General features: G+C 44.2%; 1 protein-coding gene across 1 annotated transcript; it reads left to right on the top strand.

The window, feature by feature from the left end:
• Positions 1-2,941: 2,941 nt before the first annotated feature.
• On the top strand, positions 2,942-9,803 carry LOC306736321 (NAD-dependent protein deacylase sirtuin-5, mitochondrial-like). Its single transcript, XM_079217939.1, has 9 exons — positions 2,942-3,043; positions 4,228-4,337; positions 5,870-6,003; positions 6,464-6,689; positions 7,182-7,269; positions 7,440-7,493; positions 8,879-9,002; positions 9,135-9,250; positions 9,455-9,803. Exons 2-9 carry the CDS (start codon positions 4,238-4,240, stop codon positions 9,522-9,524), a joined length of 912 nt encoding a protein of 303 aa, XP_079074065.1. The 5' UTR covers positions 2,942-3,043; positions 4,228-4,237; the 3' UTR covers positions 9,525-9,803.
• The last annotated feature ends 4,784 nt before the right edge of the window (positions 9,804-14,587 follow it).

Below are 14,587 nucleotides of genomic sequence, written 5' to 3'. Positions count from 1 at the left end.
TTTTATAGTAATTTACAACAATCGGCTAAAATAATAAACATAAATCATCCTTTTTAATATAATTCAAAACTAGTTATCGAAACGTTTTTAAATACAAGTTGATACATATCTCCACTTGTCCTCTCCTTATATGTAATTAGGTGTCAGAGCTGGCAAAGCTGCCAGTGCCAGTAGTTATCACAGGAGTGCCACGACAAGTCAGAGACTTGCCACCAGTAGTCAGAGAGGTGCCACAGTCCTGACACCTGACTGACACCTGCAACACGCTTGCCACAGACTTGCCAGTGCCACAAGGAGGACCTTGGCCTTGCTGGACCCCTGGGGGATAAAAACATTTAGAGAAAGCAAAGTCACTGACTTGTACAGAAGTACAAAGAGATACGTAATTGCTTAGAGTTTCACCTCCTTGCCGCCCCCCATGTATGTCACTATTAAGCACCTGGGCACATACAACCACACAGCTTTTGGTTTCCTTGGCAATGTGCGAGCTAAATCCTGGTCCGCTTCTTCAGGTGGAAGTGAGTCAAGAGTGCTGTTGAACAAATCGCCCCCGTGCCGCACGCTATGCTTTGTGCGAGCTCGGTGTAGAGGAGGGAAATAAAAAAAGGAATAAAAAGGTATAACGAGCACAGAGACAGATGCCAGTGTCCTGCCGTTGATAACAGGCGCTTGTCTCCACAGGACAAACATGCGTTGGCATGAGCAACCAGAACTACAGAGGCTTATCTGAGACAAACATGCTGTTTGTTTTTTTGTTTTTTTTATTCATCGCACCAACCACCAACTGAGCACCATTGCTCCGTTGCTCTTTTCCAGCAGGACCTTGGCACACCTGGGATCCGTCAATACAGCAGAACTGAGCCACTGAGCAGTTGCAGAGGGGAAAGGTGCAGCGAAATCACAAAAAACCCAACCTCCAGAGAATAATAAATAACACACAATCTTCCACGCACATTAGTGCTTAAATGATTAGTTGATTATTATTATTGGATTTAAAGATGTCTGGTGAATTGCATGTTTTTTTTTATTGTGCCAGCTGCAACCATCACATATAGGGATTATTGAATGGCAAGCACAAGATCCGTAAAAGAGACAGCTGGATGCAGCGTGGATCTCAATAACACTGTAGTGCGAAGGATCTGAATCCTGTTGACTCAGTCAGCATAAAAATGCCACGTCACCATGGTAACAGGGGATGCGAAACACGCGCTTTGTTAAAGGGCGATGGAGCCAGAAGACTGTTCGCCACGAGCCTCGTCCCGCGGGGTCTATTTCAGTGTAAGGATGCGGTGATTAAAATGTACACACACACACACACACACACACACACACACACACACACACACACACACACACACACACACACACACACACACACACACACAAATAAATAAGAAACGTTGAACAAACCGGATATCCCATCAGATTGTGTGCACCGCTACCACGGGCAGGGCTTTTGGCCACTATGGGTCACGTTGAAGCTCCTTCATATTACATAACTGCGTTGGTAGAATTAACCGAGCGCTGACGACATCGAAATTCACACCCGACAGCTGTGAAAAATAAATAAAAAATGCTGCTTAATATCTGGACCCCCTCGGTGTTTTTTGTTGTTTTTCTTTTGCGCCAGACACGCGCCAGCAACCACCCGCTATAGTCCACAAAGTTGCGTAACATTTCTGTCACATTCCCCCTGCCTAACGAGCACATTTAGCGCCAACCATTAATATATCATGGAGGGATATCATCTCACGTTAAACTACAACACCGGCCCACAGGAACAATACCACGTCGGGATATTGTTGTCATTCTTTCAATTCGCGACAATCTCCCCCCACCCCAGTGCACCCGCAAGACATGGCAACACATCGAACATCGATTATATATTTAGGGGCAGGGAAAGGATGGATGCACGCCTATACCTGTCCGCAGGTTGAAGGAGAGCCGGGAGTCAACGAGGTACGGGGTGTCGCTCTTGGAGCGGAGTCTCCGGATCGGTCTGCGGTCTGTGCTGCTGTCTGGAGTGGTCGCCATCAATTTGAACCAGCGTCCGGGGAGGACTGCCGGCAGACTTGGGCAGACGCAGGAGCTCGGCCACTCACACAGAGAGGTGGCTGGAGAGGGGGAGGAGGGAGCTCACAGAGAGAGGGAGGAAGGGAGAGAGAGAGAGAGAGAGAGATGGAGATAGAGAGGGAGGGAGAGAGAGAGGGGGGGAGGGAGAGGGAGCGATATAGAGATATAGAGAGAGATATGGGGAGGGAGAGAGAGAGGGAGCAATATAGTGAGGGAGAGAGGGAGGGAGAGATATAGAGATATAGAGGGAGGGAGAGAGAGAGATGGAGAGATATAGAGAGAGATATGGGGAGAGAGAGAGGCGTTGGTGGCATGGGTGCAGGGTGAGGGGAAACATATATAATGATGACAATTTATGTGTGTGTGTGGGGGGGCTAAATCGAGCTCAGTTTTTAAGTGAAGAATTGGCTTGACCACAATTAAATAGGCAGTATTGTTGTGTAAATCATAGTAGACACTGCGTGCGATTAAACAGTAAAAGACAGATGGTACATAGTTGCACACTTACATATTTTAAAAAATGGTGAGAACCACAGAAGAAGAGATGCAATAAAAAAAGAGCAGATTTTAAGAGGGATCAGTGCAGATTAGATGTGATGTGTGATCAAGTTGTCAGTGATCGGATCTTGATCGTGTTTGTTGCAGCAGTGCAACATGAAAACACGGAGAGGAACACAGAGAAACACAGTGAGGCGTCCACGGTGTAGCTCTGGCCGTGATGTGGGGAATGAATGAATCATCCTGAATGAATAACACTGACGGCAGTCTACCACTAGGTGGCTCTCCTGAACTGCACTTTATTTTCTCTCTCTCAGCTTCAGTGCGTTTGTCTGTCAGAGCGCGGTTTACGACAGTGGCGGTGGGTTTACGGCCTCTCATGATAAACTGCAGCGATAGAGGTAAGAAGACTACAAACACGCTAACTCGGCGTGACTTTCTCCTTCAAGAAGTGTGGATATCTTCAAGCGAGGTGAGTACGATGAAGTTACCGCGGCGAGGTCATTTACATTGAGTTCACCGGTCCTGTTTTCAGCCGATATTATCCGTAAACACAACTGTTTGGATGTGAAACTTATAGTTCCTGTTTACGTGACAGAGAGCACGACGAGTTCGCGACGTTAACGTAACGTTAGATTTTTTTTTTTTAAAAGACGACACGCAACATGTAAGCTAAAGTTAACTTTGTGATATAAAAGTAAATGGTTGACTTGGTGGCCAACAAACCGCCATAACGACTAGCCGTTGTATTTGTTTATCGCCTCGTCAAACCTGTTGGGACACATTCGGCTCCCTGCACGAGGCGCGCCCATGTCTTGTTGTTATTGATAGTTTAAACAAGTATTAGGCCGTTTAAACCCCAGCTTACCTCTTAAGGCTCGGCCCCAACACAGTCAGGTGTTATGTTACTACAAGGCAGCGCACTAGCGTGTTACCCGGACTTGTTTTTATTGTTATGAATAGATTTTTGTTTTCACACACATGGTGTTTTGTAAAAGGTGTACACACACACATTCATGATCTTATCGGTGTCAAATCGCCAGGCCTCCTCAGGTTGTGGTGATTACCACTGCTCTTGAACGCACAGTCACGTGACATGCATTCCTGCAGCCATGTCCTGGTATTTACGTTTGATGTTCAAGTGTTGTACAAAGTGGAAAGAGTTGCACATACAGAGGCTCCCTTCTATTGACTTCCCTACTTAATAATAATAATAATCATTAAGTGTCAAAAACGTGTTTTCATTCATGGTAGAAAAGAACTAAACTAGACTACATGTTATTTATGGCTGCCCTGTTACACCAACTGTGGATGGCTGAAGATTTCTTTTGCATAATTTCGTATATACGTGCACCACAAATGTAACGTGACATAATTTGGTATCTTTGGACGCTTTTGTTTAGATCCCTGTTAGGATTTTACGGTAAAGATCCGTGGGTTTGAGCTACACGGCGTGAGTTTGTAAATAAAAGCGGATCGATTCGTTGACCTTGACGTTTGGGCACAGAAAAGTCACGAATGTGTGCATGTAATATAACAACTGCACAGATCTTCACACACACACACCACAAATGAACACACCCAGTTGGTTAGGACAATGCAATAATTCATTTTTCGTTTTGTGTTCTCCTTTCATGTCTTCCTCTGCCCTCTAAGGATAGCGACGATGCTTCTCCAAAATCGAGCCGCGCTGGCCCTCGGCCTTCGCATGTGCTCCACTCATGTGGCGAAAGGACCTTTGATGGACACAGCGAGGCCCGTTTCAGGTAACAGGAAAGCTGTTTGTGTGGGTCAATAGCGGCCCTTCATTAAACATTGGATATTATCAGCCATTCAGGTCGTCCTTCCTGACGGGCACTGTGCTGAATAATATCATTCAGCGAAATGCTGAAAATGAAAAGTTTTTTTCTTTTTCTTCCCTAAACATTTTGCAACAAGGTACAGAAACAATTCTAGCAAATGAGGTCGAAAATGAGTGAAACCTCAACCGAGTAGTAACTGCAAATGAATGAAAACCAAATATACCTAAATCAAGGACTATATAGATCATAATGAGTTGATATTGAACCGACTAGATTCAATGTTGATGAACCAGTGTTTAATGATTACATCTGTATTTGCATAAATTACCTCTTCCTCAGATCAATTATTCCTGAATCCATTAATGCATAGTTTGCAGCGGGGACACCAAAAACACTACAACACATGACTAAAATATTTATATAGTAATACTTACTGATATATTGGCCCTCCCAAGACCTGGCATGAATAGACATATTGTTTGGAGGACTGTTCAAATTGCTGCTGCATATCAGGACTAGCTCAAATAGCAGTATGGGGGAATACCACGATCTGGTATCAGATACCATTATTTTATTAAGTAACAATTCTGTACATTTTTATTGATGTATTTATTTATCATATTTTGTTGAACAAAGTTGGTGAGGTTTGCTTTCCACATAAAATAATGATCCCAGTCACTTTCACCCAGTGAGGATTGCAGCATGTCAACCACTCGGTACCGGAATCTGTATCTCGGGATCGGGCCGATACCCAAATCCAGGTATCGGGTAAAAGGTCGGCGCGGTCTCTCCCTGGTTTAAAAAAGAACTGTTTACCTCAAATCTCGGATCACTCAAACTCAAACTCAACTGCTTGTTGACCTGTCTTCCATGGTTTGGCCGGTTCATCCATCCATTATCAGCCGCTTATCCGGGGTCGGGTCGCGGTGTCAGCAGGTTCAGCAGGCCGACCCAGGCTTCCCTCTCACTCGCAACACTTTCCAGCTCATTCTGGGGGATCCCGAGGCATTCCAAGGCCAGCCGGGAGATATAATCCCTCCAGCGTGTCCTTGGTCTTCCCCGGGGTCTCCTACAGTTGGACGTGCCTGGAAAACCTCTAATGGGAGGCGTCCAGGAGGCATCCTGATTAGATGCCCGAACCACCTCAGCTGACTCCTTTCGACACGAAGGAGCAGCGGCTCGACTCCAAGCTCCCTCCTGATGTCCGAGCTCCTTACCTTAAGGCTCAGTCTTAGAGATACTAAAGCTGAGCCCGGCCACCCTACGGAGGAAGCTCATTTCGGCCGCTTGTATCCGAGATCTTGTTCTTTCGGTCACGACCCAGAGTTCGTGACCATAGGTGAGGGTTGGAACGTAGACCGACCAGTAAATGGAGAGCTTCGCCTTCAGGCTCAGCTCCCTCTTCACCAGGGGTGGCTGGTGTGGTTCAGAAAATATCCAGAGTCCTAGAAAGCACTTCGTCATATGCTGCTCTTCCTTGTGTTTTCTCTCCACAGACATGTCTGAATTCCGCAAGGTCTTTTCCAAAGCCAAGCACATAGCAATCATCACAGGGGCAGGCGTGAGTGCGGAGAGCGGAGTACCGACCTTCAGGGGAGAAAATGAGAAGTGGAGAAAGTGGCAATCTCAGGTAATTTCTTAAAAAGCAACACACAAACACACACAAAGTTGTGCGTGGGTGTATTACTTTACATTTCTTTGTCTTTTTTTATTTAGGTCAATGTTTCGTTTTTGGTCTAACATCCAGCTGTGGTCCAGAGTTGTTGCTGTGGAGTGGGTGTATTTAATGTTTACATAATACATCTTCACAGCTCAGTGGATTTATCTCGGCAGCAACAGCCAGCAAAGAGAGAAACGGAGGTTGTTGCATAATCTGGTTCCTTGTCGTGGGCTGCAGCAAGATTTACCTCCAGGAGAGAATCCAAAATAGTGTTTCATAAAAAATAAAGATAACCTCCCTCCCTAATTGAGGTGTTTAAACTTAATCTATGCTGCTTTTCACTCTGTCCAATTCTTGCCTCTAAACGTTTTGGATCTTTTTCTCCTTGAGTTTTGACCCAAAACTCACGCCTGTGTTGATGCATCCACAGGACCTCGCCACCCCAGAGGCCTTCTCTCGAACCCCGTCTCGGGTCTGGGAGTTCTACCACTACAGAAGGGAGCTGGCTCTGAACAAGAAGCCCAGTGCCGCCCACATGGCCATCGCGGAGTGTGAGGCCCGGCTGAAGAAGCAGGGACGCTCCGTGGTTGTCATCACCCAGTGCACGGATGACCTGCACCGGCAGGCCGGGTCCAAACACGTGCTCAAGATCCACGGTGAGTTGGGCAGACTTGGGCTGGAACCACAGACTGTATGCTGAATGCTAATTTTATAGGAACACATGTTTTGAATGTGTTGCCATTTAGAGACCAAATTGCTCAAGGAGGGTGAAATGAAGAGGATTCATTGCCCTATGGGCATTAGTAAAGTAAATCATAACTGGAATCCCGAAGCCGCTCCTGAGTCAGTGATTACTGGAAACTATGACTGCATATCCCATGGTTTTACTGGGTTATAGAAACATTTAGTGATTCACAGTTGTTGGTCTTTCAAACAAACAACCCATGAGCCCACAGAGCTAGTCACTCACTCAATGTCGGTACACCAACTCTGAAAAGTCCTGTTTAAAGTGTTGATTCTCTCAATCCGATCTTCAGAAGGCTTTTCTGTTTTCACACAGTTTTAAAGGGTGGAGTTTTTCTTTACGTATGAGTCAGCAAAACCAAACTACTAATAAAACAGCTGTGTTTTTCCCTGTGTAACTGCAGGCAGTCTGATGGAGACGCGCTGTGTGAGCTGTGGACATGTGACCGTGAACAGGCGCAGCCCCATATGTGCTGCCCTAAAGGACAAAGGGTATAAGGCAGCACATCTGGAGTACACATACGCGCACACACACACACACACACACACACACGCACCCTGATAAACATGCAGGACATGTAGCCTGATCTCTTCAGTTTGACCCCCAAAGTGGAGGGAAAAGTGTAATTTAACCCCACAGTGTTTGTTCTCTTATTGTGCAGTGCACCTGACCCAGATGTTGCTGATGCCCAGATTCCTGTGGATAAACTGCCACGGTAGGATTACTGTCACCTCATATTAATAACACTGAGGTCAGATTTACTAAGCCTTTTGCACTGCTTTTCTGATGCATGCTACGCATGGAGTTTTCCTTGTATTAAACAGGTGCTCCACCCTGAAAACACAGTCATCTTTGCATTCTGCGTGGCTGCAGAGAAGTGTGTTTCTCTCTCCTCCTCCCTTGGTCTTTGCATTTAAGGGGGGGGAGTTGTGTAAATACCGGACGATTTGGATTATTGCTTCATTTTGCGTGTGCCAGTTTTCTCTCCCTGTAAAGAGCAGGTGCAAGCATGTTTAAAAAAAGAAGATTGTTGTGGGAAAGAAAATCACGAGTGAACCTGTCTTGCACAGAAATATCTATTGCAGCAGACAAGTGTGATAATGAAAAACATCCAAATGTTCCATTGTACCAAAAGAAAATGCTCATTAAACTTTCACCCTAATGTTTAGTCAACGGTGGAACGTCTACGACGGTGTATTAGTGCCACTGTAGAGGTAGAAAATATATATTAATAACTACAGAACAAGAGGAAATATTCCGAAAAATAAACTCTGAAATTCCCAGATTAAAGTCATACATTTACAAACCTCACAAATCTGCAATATTATTATAATAAAATATTGTGGTGCAAAATCCATGGCGACGCCAGCCATCTGACCTCCGTTCCTCCTAAATTGATGAGTCATCGTGGTCAGGATGTCGTCTGAGTGACGCAAAGGTCCTGAAAGATGCAAACACGTTTTATTTTCATGCTCTTATACGACCATAAATAAATGCAAACATTGTGGAAGTCACAGTAAAGGGGAGAGTCCAACCGTTGAGAAGACGCTGCCCTGGACACGGCACAGGAAAAGGCACATGACGTGAACCACCGATTATGGTGAATTATGTCCTTAGAGGTCGCCGGGGAGACGGAGAACACCCGGCTTAGCCTGCTGCCCTGTGACCCGGCCCCCGCGTAAGTGGATGAGAACCAATGGATGGAGAGTCCGCTTCACGCTGTTACCACTTTAAGCTCAGAATATCCCCGGTTTGTTTATCCGTCTAGTAAATTTACGACTTTAATCTCAGAAGTTTTTATTCTCATTTCCATAATGATCTTATCATTTGTAAAAAAAATGTAAACTTATAATTACCCCCAATCCATAAATCTCTTTATTCTACCAGCACGTGTTTGTGAGATACTAGCTGTATTAACCTCCACCTTCCACCTGCTCCGCTTTGAGCTCCTGCTGGACCTGCTGCTCCTTCTAAGCCGCCCTCACCACCTGTTGCAGCCTCTTGTCTTTCGATTTCCGCTTATTTTGTGTTACGGACATTTATTCCGTGCTGAATGCAGAATGACACGATGAATTGTTGCTTGGTTCCGCTGTGTCAAAGGTGCGGAGAAAGCGACTGCCGCGGTCTGCTGAGGCCCAACGTGGTGTTTTTCGGGGAAACTCTGGACTCTCACATCCTGACTAAGGTGGAAAAAGAGATGGAGACCTGTGACCTCTGTCTAGTGGTGAGTCCTTCCTCGTGCTCATCATATTATTTTCCTTGTGTAATAATTGTTGCATCAGATCTCTCAAGGAAATGCTGTACAGTGGTATTGAAGCTGACACCCGTGTCACTGCTCTCTGTTGTGAACCCATAGGTGGGCACGTCTTCAATTGTTTACCCGGCAGCCATGTTTGGTCCCCAGATTGCATCCAGGGGCGTCCCAGTGGCGGAATTTAACATGAACGCAACACCAAAGACTGAGTACTTCACGTAAGTGACATGCCACCTTTCTGGTTCTCTAATGAATGAAGTTAGCGTGACAACATATGCGAAACCAGACCAGCAGGTTGGGCCTCTGAGAGATTTGTGTGTGTGTGTGTGTGTGTGTGTGTGTGTGTGTGTGTGTGTGTGTGTGTGTGTGTGTGTGTGTGTGTGTGTGTGTGTGTGTGTGTGTGTGTGTGTGTTGCGACGCAGGTACCACTTCCAGGGTCCATGTGGAACTACGCTGCCTCCAGCTTTGGCGCGTCACGAGTCCGAGGTTTAAGAAGCTGTTCGTAAAGAGAATGACTTGACGAACGGCAACCAGCGGCTTCTTCTATAGACTAATGTAATCCAAACGTTTGCCTTACAGTTCAGCTGTTGATGCTCGGTAGAGGGAGAGCTAAGTTCCGACCACTTCTTCTTCTTTTTCCTTTGATATAGATCTCTTTATACTTGAATATACTGTGTAGCGCAAAAAAACTGGAAATGATGGGATATTGTACGTTTTACATGTTGGCTGTTTTAAGTTTGAGGCAGTAGCTAAGCAGCTTTAATATATATATATATATATATATATATATATATATATATATATATATATATATATATATATATATATATATATATATATATATATATATATATATATATATATATACAAAAGAATGCACTATGTATGTAGTTCTTGGCATAGGATGGTCGTGTTATTATACACACACACACATCTTGTGTATTAGATGCTGGTGAAGGATCGTAATACTTTGCTCTAGATGGGAACAGATTACTCCTAGTGCTCGATGGAGAATACTCCTCTTTTTCCTCTCTCTCTCTCTACTGAATGAACAGATGTACGGAGCGTAACATAATCTTGTGCCTTTTCAAAACTGTTTACACAACCTTGACCAAATGCTCGCTTTAAACCTCAAGTGCGAATCAAATGTTACAGAGATTTAGTTGAGTGTACAGAGTTTGCTTCTGACCAAGGACAGAGAGGGGAGAAATTCTGTCCCTTCAATCCTGATTCAGCAATATTTCCATCTTGTGGTGTTTTGAATTAGTTTGACATCTGTACAGTTACATGTCATGGGGTTATTCATCATACATTTTTTTCATACGTTGGAAATCGTCTAAAAGTGTCTGCATTCATATATTTGAGAACGGGATTATGTCTTTTTTTTTTTTTTGGGCCCATAAACATCACGCACAATTTATTATGATGACTGCTGCCAATGCAAAAATGCATCATGTAATTATTAAAACACTAAATGCACGTGTGCTGTTTGTGTCTTTTATTATCATTGCATTGAGTGTACTGTACTGTGATTGCCCCAAATGGACAGCAGATGCCAGCATGTAGCTTTCTATCCCAACCGAAGCTCACGCAGTAAGGCCCTGCCCTGGAAAGACGGCACAGAAAAACAATATGGTATCCACTTAGATTCCTCTCTTAGTATGCATGAGTGAGAGGAAACGCAGACTTAAGTGCCCCAGGGCCATCGGTGAACTCCGATTTGTAACGGCTGAGCTGCGCCGAGGAGACGGTATCGACTTAAATCACACTACTGCTGAGAATGGAAACAGTTTGAGAAGTGAGACACACATCTGTTATCCTAGCTGATCTCTGAACATGGAGCTGCATACATTTTGGGATTTCATTCAGTATTAATTGAGGGGGTGTCATTTAAACATGATTGACTGAGTGAAAAAAAATACTGTTCATGGGTGTAATTTTATTTGTATTTTTAGGATTTAAGAGTCAACCTTTTCTTTTTGCCTTTTGACGGCTTAAATCAAAGCAACGTCAACTTGCGACCACTGATAAACCAAAAGAGTGACATTTGATTTATTAGAATATAGTAAGAAACTAACCGATGATTCCAAAAGAAAATGCATTTCGTGCATTGCAGATAAAGAAACCCCTTACATTGATATTGCGAATCCTTTTGGTTTCCTGGGTCCTGGCTGGAACGATCACGGCCTCGTCCATTGTAGAGGCAAAAGAAAGAAAAAAAATCCAACTCCTAAAGGTGTTCATCTTCATTGACTGACTGGACTAACGTGGTTAAGTCACCCAGTGGAAATGAGAGAGACAGCAGGGCTAAGTCATTCAAATTAGCAGTGGAAGGCTTTGTTCATTAGACAGTGCTACGATGATGTGCTGATAGTCGTAAAGGTATTATCTCCAGAGACACAATTTGCCTTGTTTGTTCAACAATTAGCAACAACAATCAAATCCTTCCGTCTGTCCACCAAGTATATCCATCTGTCAATGTAAATCATCATCATCATCATCATCATCATTGTTGGCATGATTAGATTTCCTCATTTCCTCTTCTACCGCCGCTGCTTCCCCTTCAAGGAGAGGTAAGGCCAAGTCCCATTTGTCATCAGGAGGTGAAAGTACATAGAGGGGCACTTAAGAGAGATCTCAGCCGTCTGATCGTCATTCCTGTAGCTGGTGTGAACAAGGCTGCCCGGAGAGCTGGCAGCTCCTCTTCCAAGTCCTACAGCTCATTCATGATGAAACGGGAGCAGTGCAGAGGTTTCTTGTCTGACCCAAAAGCCGCCGGGTTAATAGACTCGCCATCATTCAACTCTGCAAATATCCCTCTGTCTCTTCCAATGGGGTGGTAGATGCTGTCTCACTGTGTGTGTAGGTATATATTGGTTTTAATATGACACTTTGTGTGTGTGTGTGTGTACCGGTGTGATTTTTCTTTCTGTGAGCAGACCGGCGGAAGTGTCAGGCCACACCGGGTCGGGCTCGGTGAGAAGCCGCGGACATTACACAGACACACAGAGCTTGTCATCGTCCATTAGGCCAATTAGCGACGACACGGCCCATTCTGCTATTTCAGGACTACAGTATCAAACTGAGGAGGGTTGCTCAAATCCTACATATCAATTAACTTCGTGAAAACGTGTGAAACCAATGCCTGGGGGAGAGACGAAAAGAAAAAGGCCAGGACAGATGACACAGATGACAGCATTGCAGCCACATTTCTGAAGAATAGCTGCATCCTAAATCACACATATTAACAATGTGTCCACCATCATTTCATGTGATAATTCATTTAATGTTGTACAATACATTTGAGGATGGTTTAATCATATTATGTATGTACATGCATACATCATTGATAATGAGTGAATGTATTTAATTTTTTTAATTTTAGTAAAAATGTACAATGTGTAAATCATATTGAGAATCTCTGTCATTAGGTCTTTTTTCGGAACTGAATTTGTGTCTGTCGCTTGTTTTTCTTCTTTTTTGTTTTGTGAACATTTATAACATAATATAAATATACGTTAAAGATGTGCTTCAATCAATTGATGAGCTTCCAGAAAAATCGATCTCATTGTAAAATAATAATAAGCTCTCAATATTGAAATTTAGCTGCATGGTTCAGGGGAAAACAGAACTATACAGAGGCTTAGGTGTTTTCTATTTAGCAACTGTCAATTCACAGCACTGGCGACGAGCCAGGGGCTTGCCTCACATGCACACACACACACACACACGCACACACACACACACACACACACACACACACAAGCACACACACACGCCCAGTGCTAGCAACACATACTAATCTCCTCGTGGCCTCCTCTTCCCAGCCTTTCCTCGAACTCTTTGTGTTTAGCAGACATGGCTTCAACACCAAAGGTTTGCGGCTAATTGCTCCGTTGCCATGGGAACCATCGTTGTTTAAATGTGGTGATGGCACTCGTCCCCCGCCCCCCCGGCCCTCGAGAACTGACCGGACCCCACCCTGTACGGTGGGTTTTGAGACGCTTTAACTTTTACTCCCCGTGAGGAAAAAGGCTTCATATACAGAATATGACCCCAACCTGAATTATGCTGATTCGGGTGCTTTGAGGTATAGCCTGATTGGGAGGGAGCTGTTGTTTGAGAAAGGCTCAGGTGCAAGCTAATCTGCTCTAACTCTGCACTAATTAGGATCAAGGCCAGCGGCCACTTTCACCCGGTTATTGATCAGCAGAGAAGTATTTGGCTCCATTATGAGAACAGCGGCACACCAGAAGAGGAAGCTCTCCCCGCCCCGCCCTGCCTGCATGCCTGCCCGAATGTTGTTTGTGTCTTTGAAATTCAATATCCAGTTCCTATTCAGTGTCAGGCGTTCCCAAGTGTCTCATCGGTTACATCTCCAATCAGCCTTGCTGTGTTTTTGCTTGTTTTTGAGAGACTTCCTGTGCTCTTTAACTGACCCCGTCTGACCCACTCGGTAGTCACTGTGTTGGTTTGAATTAGCCGGCAGGACGGGCATCTCGAGCCGACCCGTTTTTTTCTTCTGTCGCTCATTACTTGCTGCCACCATCTCTCGCTTTCTCATTTCACTCCACTTGAGAAAGGCTTTGCTATGACATAAACTATTCCCGAAAGCTATTTCCACTCACAAAGTAAATTGCAGAGGTCTGGGCTATAAAGTCTGGATCGCAAGCAATCAGATTGTAGAGCCCCCCCCTTAAGTTAGTCAAACTTATTTGGAAGACAAAACAAAGATGAATGGTTTAAAAAAAATAACGATTACCGACAGTCTTCCAGTGGACAGAAGATGTTTGTCCGTATCGCCCAGCTCTACGCTCGTCGTTTTGTACTCACCAAAGTAATGGCTGAGGTCTGGAAACATGGTGACAATGCTGCTAAAGTCCAATGGGGCAAGAAACCGGGCAGTCAGACGATCAGACGGCCAACACTAAAGACTCCTGACCCGTAGGTCTTTTGATTTATCGAAAAACGACAGAAACGTCACGGTAGAGCATGTTTTCTGCAAATATGATAAATAAATTACCTTTCTTTAAAAATGTTCTTTACTCCTGCGTGGATTAAACACTTGTTAATGTTAAATACTCGTGTTATTAACAACTTTAGTGCAAACACTACAGTTTCGAGTGAAATTTTAGGGGGAAAAAATATTGCAGCAATAGACGCTGACTATGTTTAGATGCATACACACAAATACAGAGTGATCCGATTTCAGAAAAACTGTTGAATTTACCTCCACTCTGTTTTTGAGAAATTAGAGTTAGCATGTGCTCGCTATTATCAATTTAGATACATAATTGTAAATCTCGATTTGATCAGTAGTAAATAGTGCAGTGTTTTTTCATTACCAGGTATGTAAGTGAACAGGTAGATTTTAATGGAATCTCTATCTCTCTCTTTCTCTTTATTTCAGTGGGGCACGTGACAGCTTGGAGGAAGGAGGGAGCAGGAGGAAGCAAGGCACATGGACTGGACGCACTCACACATTGCCTCTCCCAGATTACTTGAACTATCAGGAGCTTTAAGAGGATTTCACAATGGGGAGGGTGTTGCACTTG

The sequence above is a fragment of the Taurulus bubalis genome, assembly GCF_910589615.1.
Source record: "Taurulus bubalis genome assembly, chromosome: 1".
Lineage (NCBI taxonomy): Eukaryota > Metazoa > Chordata > Actinopteri > Perciformes > Cottidae > Taurulus > Taurulus bubalis.
Note: the sequence above shows the minus strand (reverse complement) of the source record. Positions and strands in the feature narration are given on the sequence as shown.

Coding starts and splice junctions, on each gene's coding strand:
- LOC306736321 (XM_079217939.1), top strand. CDS start 4,238: ATGCTTCTCCAAAATCGAGCCGCGCTGGCCCTCGGCCTTCGCATGTGC. Junction 6,004..6,463: donor GGAGAAAGTGGCAATCTCAG/GTAATTTCTTAA, acceptor ATGCATCCACAG/GACCTCGCCACCCCAGAGGC. Junction 9,251..9,454: donor CCAAAGACTGAGTACTTCAC/GTAAGTGACATG, acceptor GTTGCGACGCAG/GTACCACTTCCAGGGTCCAT.